General features: G+C 44.9%; 1 protein-coding gene across 2 annotated transcripts in view; it reads right to left on the bottom strand.

Annotated features, from left to right (window-relative positions):
* LOC137624285 (VPS35 endosomal protein-sorting factor-like) overlaps window positions 1–15,711 on the bottom strand; it is a 95,540-nt gene extending 79,829 nt beyond the window's left edge. Inside the window, exon 1 of one of the 2 annotated variants that reach the window (XM_068354832.1) lies at window positions 15,586–15,711. In XM_068354832.1, coding sequence (XP_068210933.1) covers window positions 15,586–15,599 — 14 coding nt within the window. In that variant the 5' untranslated portion in view covers window positions 15,600–15,711. The remainder of the gene's footprint in view (window positions 1–15,585) is intronic. The other variant, XM_068354833.1, reaches the window with a different exon arrangement.
* Window positions 15,712–16,585: the final 874 nt, after the last annotated feature.

Raw genomic sequence — 16,585 nt, 5'->3', positions numbered from 1 at the left:
TTACTTTATATGACTCTCAAAAGGTTAAGATTATTTCAGACTACAAACCCTAGGCACATGGTCAGTTATCTTCTATCACTATTTTGTAGGATTCTTAAGAGTATTTGATAACTAAGAAATAAGAGAAAAATCTAAAAGTATGTCTTATCATGACTAATCACAGACGAGCTCTGTATGGGCTACCTGTCTCTGTGGCTATTTCTTCCACAAGAGGAAGACTGCTTTTTTTCTCTGCCTCTTATTGGAAGCTGTATTATTATTATTAATATTATTATTGTTACTAGCCAAGCTACAACCCCAGTTGGAAAAGCAAGATACTATAAGCCCAAGGGCTCCAATAGGGAAAAATAGCCCAGTGAAGAAAAGAAATAAGGAAATAAATAAATGATGAGAACAAGTTAACAATAAATCATTCTAAAACAGTAACAACGTCAAAACAGATATGTCCTATATAAACTATCAACAACTTCAAAACAGATATGTCATATATAAACTATAAAAAGACTCAAGTCAGCCTGGTCAACATAAAAACATTTGCTCCAACTTTGAACTTTTGAAGTTCAAGTACAAAGGTTCAAGCTGAAGATTTTATAGCATATAGCATCCTGCATTTACATAACAGTATAATTGTACTAGAAATTCTAAATTGCTAATTACTGTATTACCCAAACTTTCACTAAAATTGCAAAATTGTACTAACTAAAACTAGCATCTTATAAACTTATCCGGGGAGCTAAGACCCGTCTAAAACTTCATCCTCCCTATGGTAACATAACTGTAGGAATGGTACACAAGAGAAATGTTATTTTCATTAGTAAAATAAATTTTTGAATATACTTACCCGATAATCATGTAGCTGTCAACTCCGTTGCCCGACAGAAATCTACGGACGGGATACGCCAGCGATCGCTATACAAGAGGGGGGTGTACTCACCAGCGCCATCTGTGGTCAGGTACTGCAGTACTTCTTGTCAACACCACCTCAATTTTTCCTCGGTCCACTGGTTCTCTATGGGGAGGAAGGGTGGGTCAATTAAATCATGATTATCGGGTAAGTATATTCAAAAATTTATTTTACTAATGAAAATAACATTTTTCAATATTAATCTTACCCGATAATCATGTAGCTGATTCACACTCAGGGGGGTGGGTGAAAACCAGTGTACAAGTTAATCAAGAAGCTAAGTATCCCGTATTTCATATTATCAGTTATTCAAAATAACAAATGAAATTATAAGTACCTGGTAAGGAAGTCGACTTGAACCATTACTCTGCCTTTAATAAGTACGTCTTCCTTACTGAGCGCAGCGGTCCTCTTAGGAGGCTGAACAACTCTAAGGTGCTGAAGTATAAAGGGCTGCAACCCATACTAAAGGACCTCAACACAACCTCTAACCTAGGCGCTTCTCAAGAAAGAATTGACCACTCGCCAAATCAACAAGGATGCGGAAGGCTTCTTAGCCCACCGTAACAACCCAAAACAACAATAAAAGCATTCAAGAGAAAGGTTAAAAAAGGTTATGGGATTAAGGGAATGTAGTGGTTGAGCCCTCACCTACTACTGCACTCGCTGCTACGAATGGTCCCAGGGTGTAGCAGTTCTCGTAAAGAGACTGGACATCTTTGAGATAGAATGATGCAAACACTGACTTGCTCCTCCAATAGGTTGCATCCATAATACTCTGCAGAGAACGGTTCTGTTTGAAGGCCATTGAAGTAGCCACAGCTCTCACTTCGTGTGTCCTTACCTTCAGCAAAGCAAGGTCTTCATCCTTCATGTGAGAATGAGCTTCTTTAATCAGAAGCCTTATGTAGTAAGAAACTGCGTTCTTGGACATAGGCATCGAAGGTTTCTTGATGGCACACCATAAGGCCTCTGATTGCCCTTGTATAGGCTTAGACCTTTTAAGATAGTACTTTAGAGCTCTGACAGGGCAAAGAACTCTCTCTAGTTCGTTACCCACCATGTTGGAAAGGCTAGGAATTTCGAACGATCTAGGCCAAGGACGTGAAGGAAGTTCATTTTTCGCCAAAAAACAGAGCTGTAAGGAACATGTAGCTGTTTCAGATGTGAATCCTATGTTCCTGCTGAAGGCGTGAACCTCACTAACTCTTTTGGCTGTTGCAAGGCAGACGAGGAAAAGAGTTTTGAGAGTAAGGTCTTTGAAAGAGGCTGACTGGAGAGGTTCAAATCTAGGTGACATAAGGAACCTTAAGACTACGTCTAGATTCCAGCCTGGAGTGGACAAGCGACGTTCTTTAGAGGTTTCAAAAGATCTAAGGATGTCCTGTAGATCCTTGTTGGAGGAAAGATCCAAGCCTCTGTGGCGGAAAACTGCTGCCAACATACTTCTGTACCCCTTGATCGTAGTAGCCGAAAGAGATCTAACATTCCTAAGATGTAACAGGAAGTCAGCAACTTGGGTTACAGAGGTACTGGTAGAGGAAACTGCATTGGCTCTGCACCAGCTTCGGAAGACTTCCCACTTGGATTGATAGACTCTGCGAGTGGATAACCTCCTTGCTCTGGCAATCGCTCTGGCTGCCTCCTTCGAAAAGCCTCTAGCTCTAGAGAGTCTTTCGATAGTCTGAAGGCAGTCAGACGAAGAGCGTGGAGGCTTGGGTGTACCTTGTTTACGTGAGGTTGACGTAGAAGGTCCACTCTTAGAGGGAGAGTCCTGGGAACGTCGACCAGCCATTGCAGTACCTCTGTGAACCATTCTCTTGCAGGCCAAAGGGGAGCAACCAGCGTCAGCCGTGTCCCTTCGTGAGAGACGAACTTCTGAAGAACCCTGTTGATGATCTTGAACGGCGGGAATGCATACAGGTCGAGGTGGGACCAATCCAGCAGAAAAGCATCCACGTGAACTGCTGCCGGGTCTGGGATCGGGGAACAGTACAATGGGAGCCTCTTGGTCATCGAGGTAGCAAACAGATCTATCGTTGGCTGACCCCACAAGGCCCAAAGCCTGTTGCACACGTTTTTGTGAAGGGTCCATTCTGTGGGGATGACCTGACCCTTTCTGCTGAGGCGATCTGCCGAGACATTCATATTGCCCTGAATGAATCTCGTTACCAGCGTGAGTTTTCGACTTCTTGACCAAATGAGGAGGTCCCTTGCTATCTCGAACAGCTTCCTCGAATGAGTCCCTCCCTGCTTGGAGATGTACGCCAAGGCTGTGGTGTTGTCTGAGTTCACCTCCACCACCTTGTTTAGCAGGAGGGACTTGAAGTTCATTAAGGCCAGATGTACTGCCAACAACTCCTTGCAATTGATGTGAAGCGTTTCCTGTTCCCTGTTCCATGTCCCCGAGCATTCCTGTCCGTCCAAGGTCGCGCCCCAGCCCGAGTCTGATGCGTCCGAGTAGAGATGAAGATCGGGGGTCTGAACAGCTAAAGAGAGACCCTCCTTGAGAAGGATGTTGCTCTTCCACCACATTAGAGTAGTCCTCATCTCTTTGGTAACAGGAATAGAGACCGCCTCGAGCGTCATATCCTTGTCCCAGTGAGCTGCTAGATGGTACTGAAGGGGGCGGAGGTGGAGTCTCCCTAACTCGGTGAACAGGGCTAACGATGACAGAGTCCCTGTTAGACTCATCCACTGTCTCACCGAGCATCTGTTCTTCTTCAGCATGCTCAGGATGCACTCTAGGGCTTGATTGATTCTTGGGGCCGACGGAAAAGCCCGAAAAGCCTGACTCTGAATCTCCATTCCCAGGTAAACGATGGTTTGGGAAGGAACAAGCTGGGACTTCTCTAAATTGACCAATAGACCCAGTTCCTCGGTCAAGTCCAAAGTCCATCTGAGACTCTCCAGACAGCGACGACTTGTAGGGGCTTTTAAAAGCCAGTCGTCTAAATAAAGGGAGGCTCTGATGTCCGCCAAGTGGAGGAATTTCGCAATATTCCTCATCAGTCGCGTAAACACCAGAGGTGCCGTGCTTAGGCCAAAACACAGGGCTTGGAATTGGTACACAACCTCTCCAAAGACGAATCTCAGAAAAGGTTGGGAGTCTGGATGGATGGGAACGTGAAAGTAGGCGTCTTTCAGATCCAACGAGACCATCCAGTCCTCCTGCCTGACCGCTGCTAGGACCGACTTCGTCGTCTCCATAGTGAACGTCTGCTTGGTGACATAAGCATTGAGCGCACTGACGTCCAACACCGGTCTCCAACCTCCTGTCTTCTTGGCCACCAGGAAGAGACGGTTGTAAAAGCCCGGGGATTGATGATCCCGGACTATCACCACAGCCTCCTTCTGTAACAGGAGCGACACCTCTTGATGTAACGCTAGCCTCTTGTCCTTTTCCTTGTAGTTGGGAGAGAGGTTGATGGGAGAAGTGGTCAGAGGGGGATTGCGGCAGAACGGAATTCTGTAACCCTCCCTTAGCCACTTGACAGACTGAGTGTCTGCACCTCTTCTTTCCCAGGCTTGCCAGAAGGTCTTGAGTCTGGCTCCTACAGCTGTCTGGAGAGGAGGAGAGTCAATGCTTGCTTTTCGTGGACTTGGCACCCTTCTTGAACCTGCCCCTGTGACCGTCTGGGCGGGTACTTCCTCGGCTGGGGGCTCTGCCACGAAAGGGCGGAATAAATCTGGTAGCAGGTGTATCAGCCACTGGGGTGCGGTAAGTTCTCGGTACTGAAGGTACAACCTTAGCCTTGCGTGCTGAAGAGGCCACGAGGTCATGCGTATCCTTCTGTATAAGAGCTGCAGCCATCTCTTTGACTAGCTCCTCAGGAAACAGGAACTTGGAGAGAGGAGCAAATAGTAACTGTGACCTCTGGCAAGAGGTGACACCAGTAGAAAGGAAGGTGCAAAGTTGTTCCCTTTTCTTGAGGACTCCCGAGACAAAAATAGAAGCAAGTTCGCCAGAACCATCGCGAATTGCTTTGTCCATACAGGACATGATCAGCATGGCCGAGTCTTTGTCAGAAGGGGCAGTCTTCTTGCTCAATGCCCCCAGGCACCAGTCGAGGAAATTAAAAATTTCAAAGGCGCGAAAGACTCCCTTCAAGAAGTGGTCCAGATCAGAAAAGGTCCAGCAGACCTTAGAGCGTCTCATAGCTGATCTACGGGGAGAGTCAACCAAACTTGAGAAGTCAGCCTGGGCAGAGGCAGGGATCGCCAAGCCTGGTTCCTCTCCCGTGGCATACCAGACGCCCGACTTAGAAGTCAGCTTAGGAGGAGGAAACATAAAAGACGTCCTTCCCAGTTGCTGCTTGGAATGCAACCAATCCCCTAAAATTCTCAAAGCTCTCTTTGATGATCTAGCGAAGATAAGCTTAGTGTAGGCAGACTTAATAGGCTGCATGCCTAGAGAAAACTCGGATGGAGGAGAACGAGGGGTAGCAGAAACAAAGTGTTCAGGGTATAACTCTCTGAACAGCGTCAGGACCTTACGAAAGTCAATGGAGGGAGGCAACGACTTGGGTTCCTCCACATCAGAAGAAGGATCATCCAGGTGAGCAGCTTCATCCTCAGAAACCTCATCACCTGAGGGTTGAGAAGCGAGAGGTAACGATAAAGCGGTATGCTGAATGGTTGAATCCTGAAGAACGGGTGCATGCGCACTTGCGGATTCATCATCAAGTCTCTGCTGAAGAGGATGAGGGCTGGCAATGACAAAGTCATGAGGCTGGGATGAAGGAGGTTCTGCGGGGGTCTGAGGAGCAAGTGAGGTGAGAAGCGAATGCTGTAAGGCATGAGGCTCATGCTGCAAAGACTGCGGTTCATGTTGAATGGGAAGAGGCTCATGCTGCGAAGAATGCGGTTGCTGCATGCGTTGAGGTGGCTGCCTCATAGCATGAGGCTCCTGCCTCAAGAGTTGCGCCTGCCTCAAGGGTTGAGGAGGTGGCTGCGCAGAGAGAGGCTCTTGCCTCAAGAGTTGAGGTTCTTGCCTCAAGGGTTGAGGTTCTTGCCTCAAGAGTTGAGGTTCTTGCCTCAAGAGTTGAGGTGCTTGCCTCGAGAGTTGAGGTTCTCGCCTCGAGAGTTGAGGTTCTCGCCTCAAGAGTTGAGGTTCTTGCCTCAAGAGTTGAGGTGGCTGCCGCGAGAGTTGAGGTTGCTGCCTCAAGGATGGTGGAGGTTGCCGCAACGCAAGAGGTTGCTGCCTCGAGGATGGAGGAGGTTGTCGCAACGCATGAGGCTCCTGCCTCAAGGTTAGAGGAGGTTGCTGCAAAGCATAAGGCTCCTGCCTCAAGTGTTGAGGAGGTAGTCGCATAGCAAGAGGCTCCTGCCTCAAGGAAAGTGGGGGTTGCTGCACAGCGCTGGTATCTGGCAACTCCCAATGCGGCAGCTCACGCATGGAGGCAGGTTGAGGAACCTCAACATCATACGTCTGGCAGGGTGGACTGCGCAGAGGTGGAGGAGCGCTCGCAGGAGGAGGTGTGCTAACCTTCTCTGCCTGAAACTCCTGCATCAACACCGCAAGCTGCGACTGCATAGTCTGCAGCATAGCCAACTTGGGATCAACAGCAGTTGGGGCAGAGGCCTGTTGAGGCATCGCTTTACCTCTCTTAGGAGGTGTGCAGCCATCAGATGACTGCGGCGAGTCCGAACTAGCCCAGTGGCTACATCTGGGCTGTTGGACTCGCTCGGTCTGGACCTTACGCTTAAGAGGCCTTGAGACCTGGGTCCAGCGTTTCCTCCCGGAAACTTCTTCCGCAGACGAGGAAATTAAGGGCTCAATCGTCTGAGAGTGGAAGTGACGATCTCTATAAGATACGCCCGCAACCACTGAGGATACTACTGTGCGCCGATCAAGGCCTGCCGAACCCTTTTGCCCTTCGACATTGCTTCTCCCCTGGGCTTGGGAGCTTGCAAGAGGTCCCGGACTGGGAGGACGACTGGCACGCACAGAAGTATCCTCATGCGCAACACTGACACTGACACTAGGCACAGCACTGGCACTACCACTTCCCACTGCACTTTTCACTTTAAGTTCCTTGACATCTGCCAAGAGAAACTTGTGGTCACTCACTACAGACTCCACCTTATCACCTAAAGCCTGAATGGCACGTAACACATCCGACATATCAGGTTGAGCACTAGTAATAGGTTCGGGGGTCACCACTACAGGGGAAGGAAAAGGTTGAGGATCATGGGGGTAGGAATAAACCAAAGAGCGAGAAGAACTCCTCCTAACTCTCTCCCTCTCTAACTTAGCCGTATACTTGAGGAATTCATTAAAATCGAATTCCGAAAGCCCGGCACATTCCTCACATCGATCTTCCAACTGACAGGATTTTCCCCTACAGTCGGAACAAACGGTGTGAGGATCAACCGAGGCCTTCGGAAGACGCCTATTACAAGTCCTAACACTACATCGTCTTTGTCTAGGAGCTTGAGAATGGTCGGACATCTTGAATCAGAGAACAGTCAAGGGGGGTTTCCAAATTAAAGCAAAGATCGTTATACCATTAATCAAAATCAATCCAAAAGCTATCTAAGCTAAGGGAAAAGCTTCCTGTATAGCGAAAGCTAAATTTAAGAGCAATACTTCACCAAAACCGTGAACAAAGACTCCAAAATCAAGAGCGTATCCATGTAGGTCTTGCCGGCGGCACGACAGAGGAAAAATTGAGGTGGTGTTGACAAGAAGTACTGCAGTACCTGACCACAGATGGCGCTGGTGAGTACACCCCCCTCTTGTATAGCGATCGCTGGCGTATCCCGTCCGTAGATTTCTGTCGGGCAACGGAGTTGACAGCTACATGATTATCGGGTAAGATTAATATTGAAAAAATTCATCCTTGTTCAATTCTTTCTAGAATTATATTTTCTAAAAATTAAACCTAACAATGAGTGCCGTAAATATCAATTGATCATGTGATTCATTCTGATATTCATAGCAAGACCGACCAACAAACCAAAATATCAGTTGTTTAAATAGAATCTCTTGTTCACAAAAATTCATTATAGGCTTAATTACCCTAATTTTAGGTACACTTGGAATATACAGAGATAGCCTTAATGCAGGTTATTATTAAAATTACTTGCTAAGCTAGGAGCCTTTGTATATCACCGGCCAGTTCCTGCCGCATGCATAGAAATAGGACACCAACCTAAATTGACCTCACCAAACCTTTATCTACCAGCCGGGTCCTTACATACTTAGCTAATGGGGGGTTAACGCCCCACTGCAACACCCCCTTACACTGCCGTATTCTTAGTTAGTCGTCATGATAGATTCAGATGGGCGATATCATACGTACTTTCCCTAAGCTATAACCCTAGTTAGAAAAGCAGGTTTTATTTTACTGTATTACAGAGCAATTTAACCTAGTAAAAAAGCTACTTTTCCTTATAGAAAAAATTACGCTCACTTTGAAGATAGTTTCAGAAATATATATATATATCTATATCCTACAATAATGGGGGAACCCCCAGTGGAAACTCGGGGTTTTGGGTGTTGAAAATGTTATTTTCATTAGTAAAATAAATTTTTGAATATACTTACCCGATAATCATGTAGCTGTCAACTCCGTTGCCCGACAGAATTCTACGGAAGGGATACGCCAGCGATCGCTATACAAGAGGGGGGTGTACTCACAAGCGCCACCTGTGGCCAGGTACTGCAGTACTTCTTGTTGACACCACCTCAATTTTTCCTCGGTCCACTGGTTCTATGGGGAGGAAGGGTGGGTCAATTAAATCATGATTATCGGGTAAGTATATTCAAAAATTTATTTTACTAATGAAAATAACATTTTTCAATATTAATCTTACCCGATAATCATGTAGCTGATTCACACCCAGGGAGGTGGGTGAAAACCAGTGTACATGTATATCAAGAAGCTAAGTATCCCGTATTTCATATTATCAGTTATTCAAAATAACAATGAAATTATAAGTACCTGGTAAGGAAGTCGACTTGAGCCATTACTCTGCCTTAAATAAGTTCGTCTTCCTTACTGAGCGCAGCGTTCCTCTTAGGAGGCTGAACAACTCTAAGGTGCTGAAGTATCAAGGGCTGCAACCCATACTAAAGGACCTCATCACAACCTTTAACCTCGGCGCTTCTCAAGAAAGAAATGACCACCCGCCAAATCAACAAGGATGTGGAAGGCTTCTTAGCCGACCATACAACCCATAAAAAGTATTCAAGACAAAGGTTAAAAGGTTATGGGATTATGGGAATGTAGTGGCTGAGCCCCCGCCTACTACTGCATTCGTTGCTACGAATGGTCCCAGGGTGTAGCAGTACTCGTAAAGAGACTGGACATCTTTGAGATAGAATGATGCGAACACTGACTTGCTTCTCCAATAGGTTGCATCCATAACACTCTGCAGAGAACGGTTCTGTTTGAAGGCCACTGAAGTAGCCACAGCTCCCACTTCATGTGTCCTTACCTTCAGCAAAGCAAGGTCTTCTTCCTTCAGATGAGAATGTGCTCCCCTAATCAGAAGCCTGAATAGTAAGAAACTGAGTTCTTAGACCTTGGAAAAGAAGGTTTCTTGATAGCACACCATAAGGCTTCTGATTGTCCTCGTAAAGGTTAAGACCTTTTTAGATAGTACCTAAGAGCTCTAACTGGGCAAAGTACTCTCTCCAGTTCATTCCCCACCAAGTTGGACAGGCTTGGGATCTCGAACGACTTAGGCCAAGGACGTGAAGGAAGCTCGTTTAGCAAAAACCGAGCTGCAAGGAACATGTAGCCGTTTCAGATGTGAAAACAATGATCCTGCTGAAGGCGTGGATCTCACTTACTCTTTTAGCTGTTGTCAAGCACACGAGGAAAAGAGTTTTTAATGTGAGGTCCTAAAAAGAGGCTGATTGGAGAGGTTCAAATCTTGATGACATAAGGAACCTTAGGACCACGTCTAGATTCCAGCCTGGAGTGGACAACCGACGTTCCTTTGAGGTCTCAAAAGACCTAGGGAGGTCCTGTAGATCTTTGTTGGTGGAAAGATCCAAGCCTCTGTGGCGGAAAACCGCTGCCAACATACTTCTGTAACCCTTGATCGTAGGAGCTGAAAGGGATCTTACTTTCCTTAGATGTAACAGGAAGTCAGCAATCTGGGTTACAGTGGTACTGGTTGAGGAAACTGCATTGGTCTTGTACCAGCTACGGAAGACTTCCCCTTGAGACTGATAGATTCTGAGAGTGGATGTTCTCCTTGCTCTGGCAATCGCTCTGGCTGCCTCCTTCGAAAAGCCCCTAGCTCTTGAGAGTCTTTCGAAAGTCTGAAGGCAGTCAGACGAAGAGCGTGGAGGTTTGGGTGTACCTTCTTTACGTGAGGTTGACGTAGAAGGTTCACTCCTAGAGGAAGAGTCCTGGGAATGTCGACCAGCCATTGCAGTACCTCTATGAACCATTCTCTCGCGGGCCAGAGCGGAGCCAACCAACATCAGCCGTGTCCCTTTGCGAGAGGAGAACTTCTGAAGTACCCTGTTGATAATCTTGAACGGCGGGAATGCATACAGGTCGAGATGGGACCAATCCAGCAGAAAAGCATCCACGTGAACTGCTGCTGGGTCTGGAATCGGAGAACAATACAACAGGAGTCTCTAGGTTATCGAGGTAGCGAACAGATCTATGGTTGGCTGACCCCACAGGGCCCAAAGTCTGCTGCAAACATTCTTGTGAAGGGTCCACTCTGTGGGGATGACCTGACCCTTCCGGCTGAGGCGATCTGCCATGACATTCATACCGCCCTGAATGAACCTCGTTACCAGCGTGAGCTTTCGATCTTTTGACCAGATGAGGAGGTCCCTTGCGATCTAGAACAACTTCCACGAAAGAGTCCCTCCCTGCTTGAAGATGTAAGCCAGGGCTGTGGTGTTGTCAGAGTCCACCTCCACCACCTTGTTAAGCTGGAGGGACTTGAAGTTTATCAAGGCCAGAAGAACCGCCAACAACTCCTTGCAATTGATGTGAAGTGTCCTTTGCTCCTGATTCCATGTTCCCGAGCATTCCTGTCCGTCCAAAGTCGCACCCCAGCCCGTGTCTGATGCGTCCGAGAGGAGACGGCGGTCGGGTTTCTGAACAGCCAAAGGTAGACTTCCTTGAGAAGAAAGCTGTTCTTACACCACGCGAGAGAAGACCTCCTCTCTTCGGAAACAGGAACTGAGACCGTCTCTAGCGTCATGTCCTTTATCCAGTGAGCAGCTAGATGATACTGAAGGGGGGGGAGGTGGAGTCTCCCTAACACGATGAACAGGGCCAGCGATGAAAGTGTCCCTGTTAGACTCATCCACTACCTGACTGAGCATCGGTTCCTTCTCAGCATGCTCTGGATGCATTCTAGGGCTTGGAAGATCCTTGGGGCCGACGGAAAAGCCCGAAAAGCTCGACTCTGAAGATCCATACCCAGGTAGACAATGGTCTGGGATGGGACGAGCTGAGACTCCTCAAAATTGACCAGGAGGCCCAGTTCCTTGGTCAGATCCATAGTCCATCTGAGAATCTCCAGACAGCGACGACTTGTGGGAGCTCTTAAAAGCCAGTCGTCTGACGGAGCCGGACACAAGATCATGGTACTGCTGCACAGTCTGTGAATTGTCAACCATGGGGAAGCGAGGAAGTACAGTGACAACCCGAAGCTGTCTAGACTGTCTGGGTCGTACAGACAACTCCTTATCGGGTTGCTGAGGTTGCCGCACTGCGTCACAACAAGTCACTTCTGCTGGTTGTTGAACGTCTTCCCAGTGACACACTGACTCCGTAAACAAAAAAATCCTCTAACAAGGACTAAGCTTGGACTGCATGTCTTGCAACACAGCTCAAGGTCTATGGGAGCAGGTGTGGTAACAGACGGGGTTAGCGACTGAAAGTGGAACCATTACCTTCCCTGGAAGCATGTTATGCTTAAATAAAAGTCCATAGGAGGCTACGCAGCTAAAGGCTCCTCTCCAAATGACAGAGTCCTCAAGGGAATATCAGAAGGAGGGAGAAAAGCACTTTCCAATCTACAGGAACCATATCCGAGAAAAGCTAAGTTCTCTCAGTGAGGGTTTCACTGGTGCAAAAGCAGCAGACTAGAAGGCAACGTTATGAAACTGCTTGACAGTCTAGTGAGTTGGCAACAACCAAAGATGTGTGACTGAGAAAGCATGCGGTAAGGTATGCAGAGCATGCTGTATGCAGAGCATGCTGTATGTAGAGCATGCTGTAAGGTAAGCAGAGCATGTTGCATGGCGTGTAACATTTCTCAGAAATTCCATGACCAGTGCTAGATTGAGTAATATCGCATTACTGTCCATTGAAAGTGCACGTGTCGAGGGAATTGATTTAGACTGTTTTGTTGATGAATTTGATAGCCGGCATGATAATCGTAGAATTAAGCTGCACTAAATATACGTACTATAATCTACTTCACCTCAGGAAAGGGAAACTCGCCCTGTTGGCAACACTGCATTACTTCATGCATGCTTGCATGGGGTTTTAATATCAACATAATATTTACATTACCTTCATAACTCATGATTCATTTTGTTTTGAAGATATTTTTGCCATATTTTGCGATTTTGTTAAAAATATATTGCAAGGAATACATATATATTTTTTTTATTCAAGTAATACGAATAACCTCCATTATCATAATGTTTGTGTAGGCATACATGTATATGATTACAAATGCAAGTTATGAAAGTAATGAGGTGTTATTATTGTCATTTGTTATTTCAAAGTTGAATGGGAAGAGGCTCAAGTTGAGGAGAAAGTGGCAGATGCATGCGTTGAGGTGGCTGACTCATAGCATGAGGTTCCTGCCTCAAGAGTTGCGCTTGCCTCAAGGGTTGAGGTGGCTGCGCAGAGAGAGGCTCTTGACTCACGAGTTGAGGTTCTTGAGGTGTGAGCTGCGAGAGTTGAGGTAGCGGCTGCGCAGAACGCAGTTCCTGTCTCACGAGTTGAGGTTCCTGAGGAGCTAGCCTCAAGAGTTGAGGCTCTCGCCTTGAGGAAAGTTGAGGTAGCAGCTGCGAGAGCTGAGGTGGCTGCCTCAAGGATGGTAGAGGTTGTCGTACCTCAAAAGGTTGTTGCCTCGAAGATGGTCTAACTGCAAGAAAATCTTGCCTCAAGGCATAAGACTCCTGCTCCCATTGTTGAGGTTGCCTTAAGGAAGGTTGAGGTTGCTGCACAACGCTGGTAAATGGCAACTCCGAACGCGGTAGGGTAGCTTGAGGAACCTCAACTTCGTACGCCTGGCAGACTGGACTGCGGTGAGGCGGAGCGCTCGCAGGAGGAGGTGTAACCTTCTCAGCCTGAAACTCACGCATTAAGACCGCAAGCTGCAACTGCATGGACTGCAGCAAAGTCATCTTGGGATCAACAGACGATAAGGTCTGTTGAGGCAAAGCCTTAACAGAAGATGAGGTCTGTTGAGGCATCGCCTTACCTCTCTTAGGAGGTGTGCAGTCACCTGATGACTGCGGAGAGTCAGAGCTAACCCAATGACTGCATCCGGGTTGTTGAACTCTAGAGGTCTGGACTTTACGTTTAAGAGGTCTTGAGACCTGAGTCCAGCGTTTTCTCCCCGAAATTTCTTCTGCAGACGAGCAAAATAAGGGCTCAATCGTCTGCGGGTGGGAGTGACGGTCTCTGTAAGACACGCCCGCAACCACCGAGGATACTTCTGTGCGCCGATCAAGGCCTGCCGAACCCTTTTGCCCTTCGACATTGCTTCTCCCCTGGGCTTGGGAGCTTGCAAGAGGTCCCGGACTGGGAGGACGACTGGCACGCACAGAAGTACCCTCACGCACAACACTGACACACTTTGCGCTAATCACTTATCACTTTTGATTTTCTGTTTGCACTTATTTCACTGAACTCGAAACTTTAAGTGGTTTGTACCTGAAACACGCAATTCTATCCTTCCTTAAAAGTTAGTAATTGCGAAAACAGAATTACAATGTAACAGAAAAATCTAATGAAAGATAAATAATTCAGTGGCTGGAAAGAGACTAAACACTAGATCAAATAAACTACGTTTAAAATCTCTCACCGCATAAAGCTTGAGAACAAGAATAAAACTCTAGAAACGTTTACCTTCTTCCCCTAAAGAGACTAGGGAGAAGAGCAAAAACGATAACAACGTTACTCGCTTGAACGAAACGTTTATCCAGCTCTCTCTCCCTCCGTCTCTATCTCTCTCTCTCTCTCTCTCTCTTGACTTAGAACCTGAGAGAAGAGCCCAATCATATATATCGTTAAAACATATTATTGTTAAAGGAAAAAAAGTGAAATATTTCCCAAATAAAAAGTTCCTTTATTAGAATTAAAACCATTAAGCAAAGAAAGAATGAACAAAACGCTAGAAACGGTTACTCTTACTGCAACGTGACACCGTGAAAATTCTCTCTCTATCGTAACGATAGAGCGCAAGTTGAACGTTCTGAACGTCAACAACTGCAGAGACAAAACAAAACGTTAGTTCAACTTTGAAAACAGTACGAGACTATCAAAGAAATTCTTTCAAAAACATTAAAATAGCATAATATGTTAACAGGTAAAACCGAAATGACGGGCTCAATGTTAATTAACTTCGGTACCAAGAAAAGACCGCCTACTATTAGGAAAGGTCGAATATAAACAAATATAAAAATTAATTTTAATAAGTTTATAATAAAAGGAAGTTAATCGAAGAGGCCTATAAAAGGCGGAGAGATATAAAATAAATCTATAACTTTTGTTAAGCAAAATTAAGAAAGAGAGTCTATACTCTCTTAGACACCAACACTTCCGTCTAAGGGAAGGGTCGGCCATTTAAAAGTGAAAGAGAGTTCATACTCTCTTCGTCACCATAATTAATCAAATTAATTCCAAAAGCTAGCTAAGCTAATGATAAAACTTCCTGAATAGCGAAAGCTAAACTCTAGAGCAAATACATCACCAAATCGTGAGCAAAAAACTCCAGAATCAACAGCGTATCCATGTAGGTCTAGCCGGAGGCACGACAGAGGAAAAATTGAGGTGGTGTCAACAAGAAGTACTGCAGTACCTGGCCACAGGTGGCGCTTGTGAGTACACCCCCCTCTTGTATAGCGATCGCTGGCGTATCCCTTCCGTAGAATTCTGTCGGGCAACGGAGTTGACAGCTACATGATTATCGGGTAAGATTAATATTGAAAAACATACTGGTGAAACGAAATATAAACGAAAAACAAGACTTTTCTTCTCTATACATTACCTTCTTGGATGTATAATAAGCAGAGGAAAAGACAAAACAGTATAACCAGAATCTGTAATGCAGTAAAACTTTACCGAAAAGCAGGATGATATAAGCCCAAAGGCTCCAATTTATGAGTTGACTAGCAATGGTGCACGAGTATATATTTACAGAAATCCACCTCATTTTGGCGAAGGTTTTTTCCCCACCACTACCATAATGTATACGATTATCTAAGAACACTATAAATAACATTCCTGCACTAAATTTCACCAGGTTTCATGAGAAAAGTTTTTTTTTATAAAATATAGTTACATCAAACACAAGGAAGGAATACCCTAGCCTAGATGCGATAATGAGACTTTGGGATAGTTTTATCTAATTTAACCTAAATACATTTCAATCAAAAAGAAAAATTACTAATCTTAAGAGAATTCAACTAATTCCAACGAATTAACTTCATTTCGTTCCGTAAAACTCACCAAGTTATAGCCATAATTGTACACCTGGGCAGACGCCCCTTCTGTAGTATCAGGTGGTTGAAATGACAGTAGTTGTGAGAACCAATAGAAATCCTCGTATCAAACTGTCAACAATAATCGTCCAATCAGAACTCAGCTTTTATTCTTCACCCAATCAGAGCTGTTTGTGTCAGGTGTCTTGTCATAACCTTTGCAACGGTGCCTCTGTTAATTCCAGTGATTTGAAGTTTTCTTTCTTTTATATATTTTATATTTTCTATATTTCTTTCACGAAATGAAAATATCATAATATATTTTATTTAGTTCTTCGTAAGGTTTGTGTAGCTCAATCCATTAATTTCTTTCTTTTCTATAACCCTGGAAAAAGATAAAAAAAAAATTATTAAAGCTTATTTATTTTCACAAAACATACAGTTTACACTTCCTCCATTGTGTCTATTTATATTATTTAGTTTCAAAGTACTTATTCTTGATCGAAAGTGCTTCAAATAATATGCTATATAAACAATTTAAATGCATGGAAATAGATGAAGATAAAACAGTATTAGACATATCAGATCACAATTTAATAAGTGAAAACAAGTGAAAAAAATAACTACAATAAAGGGAAGTGGGAAGAAATTACATATTATAGCAATGACACAAAAGATATAGACGAATATGCGAAATCTATAGAGAGAAAACTTGTTAGCAAGGATGTAAAAAAAACATTGAAGAGCTAAACATAATAATGGCAGAAATGAAACAAGAACATTTGGCTAAAACATATAGGAGAAGGGTAATGAATGAAGGGAAGACCAAAGAACAACCTTGGGTAACCGAGGAAATAAGAAGAAAGATTAAGGAAAGAAAGGAACTTAATAGAAAAAAGAGAAATGAAAGAAAATATTAGGTTAAAAACAGAATTTGAAGAAAAATACAATCGAAGGAAGAAAGAAGTACAAATACTGGTGAAAGATAGTATAACTTTATATGAGAAAAAGAAGACCAGGGAGATAAG

Source organism: Palaemon carinicauda, chromosome 31, assembly GCF_036898095.1.
Source record: "Palaemon carinicauda isolate YSFRI2023 chromosome 31, ASM3689809v2, whole genome shotgun sequence".
NCBI classification, from domain to species: Eukaryota; Metazoa; Arthropoda; class Malacostraca; order Decapoda; family Palaemonidae; genus Palaemon; species Palaemon carinicauda.
Note: the sequence above shows the minus strand (reverse complement) of the source record. Positions and strands in the feature narration are given on the sequence as shown.